The sequence below is a fragment of the Anarhichas minor genome, unplaced genomic scaffold, assembly GCF_050575085.1.
Source record: "Anarhichas minor isolate MPS153535 unplaced genomic scaffold, ASM5057508v1 ptg000030l, whole genome shotgun sequence".
Classification (NCBI taxonomy): Eukaryota; Metazoa; Chordata; class Actinopteri; order Perciformes; family Anarhichadidae; genus Anarhichas; species Anarhichas minor.
In genome coordinates, this window is record NW_027466476.1 from 11,076,911 (window position 1) to 11,083,367 (window position 6,457).

Consider the following 6,457-nt stretch of genomic DNA (forward strand, 5'->3'; position numbering starts at 1 on the left):
AGTTTCTATTCAACTCACAAAGCTAGCAAGAAAACGTTCACGTTAGCAAGCTAGGCTAACTAGCACCCAAAAGTGTAAGCTAGTTAGCCTAGCTTGCTAACATTAGCTCTGATTCCAACTAAAAGTTACTTTTTATTCATGTTTAAAAAGGACCTCCGCAGCAGATCTCTTCCAACTAAAGTTCTAAATAAATACTACCAATAGTTAGTGTATTTTTGGCTGATCTTTGGTGACGTAACGCTGCCCCACATGCATTGTGGGAAACTCCACAGGATGCTCTTGGACATAAAGACTCTTGTTCTTTGGCCTTGAGGACAATTTGTGGCTGTGAGCCCAGAGACACTGTCCGGTCAGGAGACGGTCAAATGAAGTTGGAAGGACTTCCTGTTATCATTCAACAACAGCTTATTGTCATAAATGTTGGGCATTAATATCAACTCATCACTCACAATATGTGGAGAAAAGGAAAAAACCCTAAAATGAGAATCAAGTTTTTACACCAAAATCAGGCTATTTTGGTTATTTTTTTGACAAACGAATACACAAACTTTTAAAACATAAAGTGGGTAAAGCTACCTTAAACCTGACCTCAAATAAAATAAATGATAAAGCACAATTAAAGCTACATTTTCTGGGAAAATAGGGATACGCAGCCCTTAATATCAACTCAGTACCTCTTAAATCTACATCAATTCCTCAAACTTCCCTTTGACTGCTTACTACTGAGAATTGCCTACATGTTTGTCTTTACTCTGGTCTTTTAAAGTAATTTGTTTTAAGCTTTACAGTCTTTCAATGTCCATTTCAACTTTTAAAGTAAATAAATCTGCATCCTGTTCTAGCCTACTTCCTGCATGTGGCTTCTGCTTCCCTGCAACTCCCAGCAGACGGCTGTTGATGTGTCGGGCAATTCCCTAAATGGCAAAGTATCACAGGAGGATTTGATAGATCTCAACACTGCAGCTGAAGAAAACACACCCACGCATGTAGTCAAAACACCAGCTAATGCAGTAAACATCTTTAACCACGTATACGTCACATTTAGAAAGAAAACACATGCAAATGAAGAAATCAATCCTAGTTATCCATAAATGTGCAATTAATCAGGTCCTAACAACGTCATAACATGTTACGTACAATTCTGGGCGTTTATTTAACATGTTTTAATCCCTGGTTTGAACGTCTTTCAGGCTCTTGCCTTCTAAGAGGAGCGGTAATTGTTGAATAATCTATTTACTAGTTTCTGTCAAAGCAGCTTCAAAGAAATGGTTGATGAATAAACAACGTGTGTATTATGTGTCATGAGTTATTATCTACCATCTTTAATACGCCAGGCTAATCATTAGTGTGTCGTCCTCTTTGTTCACCTTTTATTGATTTGTTTACGCCTCTGGGTTTCCCCTGATAAACCTGTGTTTTACGTCACAACACTAGGAATTGTGGGTAATTCCCTCAGGCAAAGTCTGCAGACATGTGGAGTCATGGAAGGTGTTCATAAAAGGCCTCAAAATGCCTGTGAGCGAGCCCTCAAACACTCAACGATTTAACAGGGACAAACCCTGACAGACTTTGCGGGAACACGTCCGTGATTTTTGGGATTGGGTCTCTGTGTTTCTGTCCCTCCTCTCCTGCCACTATGCCCCAGGTGCCCTTTGTTTCCATTTTCCATGCATTGACCAGGTCCCTGCTGCTCCTTTTCACCTGACTGCCCCGCCCATCTACACACCTGTTCCCTCTTTCGGTTCATTTGCCGAAAAAAGTCCCATGAGGAGGAGAGCTGCAGGTGTATCAGCTGTGGAGGGAAAGTGAAAGTGTGATGGCTGCTCATTGACTGGAAATGGGATGAAAGGTTTTGGCGCCGGGACCGACTCCTCGCACGTTCCCCGACACTTACCTCTTCACTCCTCCTCTCTCTTTTGGCTTCTTGACAACTGTTTTGTTTGTCCCAGCGTGTCTTTGCAGAAGCTTCCCTGAGGTGGATCTTTATCAGGACGCTCGTCTTTCATGAGAAATACCTTCCACGCTTCATACAATCAATGCATGCATTACAATGAGATATTAGCACAAAGTTTAAATCAGCAAATACTCTGTGTTTTAATCTTCTACTCTGCATCAGCTACTAAAACCCTTAAAAAATGTCGTCTTGCCAGTGAAAATGACGTTAAAATCTTCAGGGACTAATATAAAATAAACATAGCCCGATCAATAAACCACTGCACTGATCCGCCTGCTGTCACCTGATTCACTACATGGTGACGAATATTTATTGTTCATAACTGTAGAACCATTTCCACCATTACGACTAAGAACACTGACAACAAAGTGCTGCTGAAAAAGTGACTGCATCTATTTAAAATGTGGTTTATTCATAAAGATTCATGTGTTTTGATCTTTTCATATTTGTTGGAGAAACTCTGCAGAGGATGCAGATGTGTTTCAGTTTAAATGAAAGGAAGCAACTCGAGGTTGAAAAATAATATAAAACTTTATTTTAGAATAACTCATCAGCAGTTTTAACACAAACATCATCTCAACATGTTGTACAAGTTATCACTAAAACAGCAAACTCACTGAGAACATGATCATGAAACATAAACACAGCTCCTCAAACATCATTTGGGTCAATTTTCCTCAAACACTTTACAGTCTTGTGATTAAAACACAAACAGGAAGTCACCGTTAGTTCAAGACAAATCTCTCTATTTCTATTTCACTAACAGATCAAACAAAAAACAAAAAAGGGAATTGAGTTTAACACCACAGTCTCCACAAAAGAGAGGAAACACACAGAACTGAACATTTAGGAATGACGGCTGAAACGATGACTCGTCATAAATAAGATCTTCTCAAACTGTTCTGATCTTCTTCAGAACAGCGCGGTTCATTCTGAAACTGATCCTGAACGTCTCTCTCCTCTCAGAGTCGGTCGTTCTTGATCTTCAGCCATCTTTTTCCCAGAATCCTCTCCTCTCCACACCTGCAGACAGGAAGTGCAGTGATGAGCCAAAGGTTGAAGTATTTAAAGTGACACTGTTTTGGTGGAATGATGACGAATGGAGGAAAAACTAAATTAAAAGGTGCATGAAGGCTTTGGCGTTTGTTAATATTTACCTGATTCATTGAGGTCTTGATCTTTTCTCATCCAGATATTTGATGTAAGTTCTCACCCATTGTTTATCGTTAGGGTGGGAGACGCACAGTGTCCTTCCACTCTTTGTGATGAACCTGTTGAAGCAGATGAGAGACAGAGAAGTGAGATTATACAGAGCTGGAAAAAAGAAAAGAAAGATTCCTTTTGCCTGATTGATATAACCCTATATGTGAATAAGTGAGCCGTGGTTGCCACTTACAGAGCAGCTCTGATCGGACATCCTTTCCCAGCTTCCTGAATGGTGTAGCTCTGAATGACTCTGAGCGGCATGGGCTTCCCAGTGACCCTCATACAGCACTGCGACATGATGTCAGCTGTAGGAGGACGGAGAGACAAAGTCATCATCAGGGAGAGCAGGTGAGTCAGAGAAAAACAGAATGTAGAACGGGAGGATGAAACCAACAGAGAGGTGGATTTATCTACAGAAGCCTCGACAGATGGATGAGTCTCACCTGATGCAAAGCCAACACAGAGGACTCCCAGCAGCAGGAGGAGTGCAGTCGTAGAGGCCATGTCTCTGGTGTCTTCGTAGCTCTGAGCTCAGGTTTCAGAGAGTCTCTTCAGGAGTGTGAAGGTGCTGCTGTGAGGAGGAGAGCTGCAGGTGTATTTATACAGCTGTGGAGGGAAAGTGAAAGTGTGATGGCTGCTCATTGACTGGAAATGAGACGAAAGGTTTTGGCGCCGGGACCGACTCCTCGCACGTTCCCCGGCAATTACCTCTTCACCCCTCCTCTCTCTTTTGGCTTCTTGACAACTGTTTTTTTCTTCTTTTTTTTCCAGCGTGTCTTTCCAGAAGCTTCCCTGAGGTGGATCTTTATCAGGACGTTTGTCTTTCATGAGAAATACCTTCCACACTTCATACAATCTATGCATGCATTACAATGAGATATTAGCACAAAGTATAAATCAGCAAATACTCTGTGTTTTTATCTTCTACTCTGCATCAGCTACTAAAACCGTTTCCCTTAAAAATGTCGTCTTGCCAGTGAAAACGACCTTAACATCTGCAGTGACTAATATATAATAAACATGACCCGATCAGTTATTAGTTTGGAATAGAGACCCAACACTTGATAGTTGATAATGATGTGAGTATATAAAGTCGCTAATGTTAAAGGGCCAGTGTGTAGAAACTCAGGGGATCTATAAAGTGCTGCAGGATGATGTATGTTTGTAGACCAACCAGGAAGTTATCATCTCACTGGTTCCCTGGACTAAAAGCCAAAGGTATGTTTCTGTTGGATTTTGGATTATTGAAAAGATGAATGATGACTGACAGCTGTTGAAATGTCAGTTGCAGGTTTGAAAGGTGCATCTGAGGCTGTGCATCATTTGTGTGATCTGAAAACACTTCCTGTTACTCTGCTCAGGTTTTTGGTTTGAGATTAGATTGAACTTTATTGATGTACTGAGACGACAACATGAAGTATAAATACACACTCATGGGCCTTCAGCTGCCAGTGAGCCTTTCTCCCTTCAATAAACCACTGGACTGATCCTGTCCGCCTGCTGTCACCTGATCCACCATATGGTGATGAATATTTATTGTTCATAACTGTAGAACCATTTCCACCATTACGACTAAGAACACTGACAACAAAGTGCTGCTGAAAAAGTGACTGCATCTATTTAAAATGTGGTTTATTCATAAAGATTCATGTGTTTTGATCTTTTCATATTTGTTGGAGAAACTCTGCAGAGGATGCAGATGTGTTTCAGTTTAAATGAAAGGAGGCAACTCGAGGTTAAAAAATAATATAAAACTTTATTTTAGAATAACTCATCAGCAGTTTTAACACAAACATCATCTCAACATTTTGTACAAGTTATCACTAAAACAGCAAACTCACTGAGAACATGATCATGAAACATAAACACAGCTCCTCAAACATCATTTGGGTAAATTTTCCTCAAACACTTTACAGTCTTGTGATTAAAACACAAACAGGAAGTCACCGTTAGTTCAAGACAAATCTCTCTATTTCTATTTCACTAACAGATCAAACAAAAGGGAAAAGGCTCAAACGATGACTCGTCATAAATAAGATCTTCTCAAGCTGTTCTGATCTACTTCAGAACAGCGCGGTTCATTCTGAGACTGATCCTGAACGTCTCTCTCCTCTCAGTCTAGAGTCGGTCCTTCTTGATCTTCAGCCATCTTTTTCCCAGAATCCTCTCCTCTCCACACCTGCAGACAGGAAGTGCAGTGATGAGCCAAAGGTTGAAGCATTTAAAGTGACACTGTTTTGTTGGAATGATGACGAATGGAGGAAAAACTAAATTAAAAGGTGCATGAAGGCTTTGGCGTTTGTTAATATTTACCTGATTCATTGAGGTCTTGATCTTTTCTCATCCAGATATTTGATGTAAGTTCTCACCCATTGTTTATCGTTAGGGTGGGAGACGCACAGTGTCCTTCCACTCTTTGTGATGAACCTGTTGAAGCAGATGAGAGACAGAGAAGTGAGATTAGACAGAGCTGGTAAAAAGAAAAGAAAGATTCCCTTTGCCTGATTGATATAACCCTATATGTGAATAAGTGAGCCGTGGTTGTCACTTACAGAGTAGCGCTGATGTCACATCCTTTCCCAGCTTCCTGAATGGTGTAGCTCTGAATGACTCTGAGCGGCATGGCCTTGTCAAAGACCGTCAGACAGCAGTCCACCACGATCTCAGCTGCAGGAGGACGGAGAGACAAAGTCATCATCAGGGAGAGCAGGTGAGTCAGAGAAAAACAGAATGTAGAACGGGAGGATGAAACCAACAGAGAGGTGGATTTATCTACAGAAGCCTCGACAGATGGATGAGTCTCACCTGATGCAAAGCCAACACAGAGGACTCCCAGCAGCAGGAGGAGTGCAGTCGTAGAGGCCATGTCTCTGGTGTCTTCGTAGCTCTGAGCTCAGGTTTCAGAGAGTCTCTTCAGGAGTGTGAAGGTGCTGCTGTGAGGAGGAGAGCTGCAGGTGTATTTATACAGCTGTGGAGCGAAAGTGAAAGTGTGATGGCTGCTCATTGACTGGAAATGAGACGAAAGGTTTTGGCGCCGGGACCGACTCCTCGCACGTTCCCCGACAATTACCTCTTCACCCCTCCTCTCTCTTTTGGCTTCTTGACAACTGTTTTTTTCTTCTTTTTTTTCCAGCGTGTCTTTCCAGAAGCTTCCCTGAGGTGGATCTTTATCAGGACGTTTGTCTTTCATGAGAAATACCTTCCACACTTCATACAATCTATGCATGCATTACAATGAGATATTAGCACAAAGTTAAAATCTGTGTTCTTTATGTTTCACTGTGTATCAGCTACTAA

The 6,457-nt window shown here is 41.5% G+C and overlaps 1 protein-coding gene and 1 pseudogene across 1 annotated transcript; both read right to left on the reverse strand.

Moving 5' to 3' along the window:
- Window positions 1-2,939: 2,939 nt before the first annotated feature.
- Window positions 2,940-3,664, reverse strand: LOC142964646 (C-C motif chemokine 19-like). Its single transcript, XM_076105054.1, has 4 exons — window positions 3,604-3,664; window positions 3,351-3,465; window positions 3,161-3,225; window positions 2,940-2,977 (listed from the first exon to the last, which is right to left on the reverse strand). Exons 1-4 carry the CDS (start codon window positions 3,662-3,664, stop codon window positions 2,940-2,942), a joined length of 279 nt encoding a protein of 92 aa, XP_075961169.1.
- A 1,429-nt stretch (window positions 3,665-5,093) lies between these two features.
- LOC142964535 (C-C motif chemokine 19-like) lies at window positions 5,094-6,245 on the reverse strand (annotated as a pseudogene).
- Between the last annotated feature and the right edge of the window lie 212 nt (window positions 6,246-6,457).

What these genes read in the sequence shown, in the direction of transcription:
- LOC142964646 (XM_076105054.1), bottom strand. Translation starts at nt 3,664, where the DNA reads ATGGCCTCTACGACTGCACTCCTCCTGCTGCTGGGAGTCCTCTGTGTT. An exon ending in TGTCCGATCAGAGCTGCTCT is followed by an intron (nt 3,226 to 3,350) that starts GTAAGTGGCAAC and finishes CTGCTTCAACAG; the next exon opens with GTTCATCACAAAGAGTGGAA. An exon ending in CGATAAACAATGGGTGAGAA is followed by an intron (nt 2,978 to 3,160) that starts CTTACATCAAAT and finishes TCCTGTCTGCAG; the next exon opens with GTGTGGAGAGGAGAGGATTC.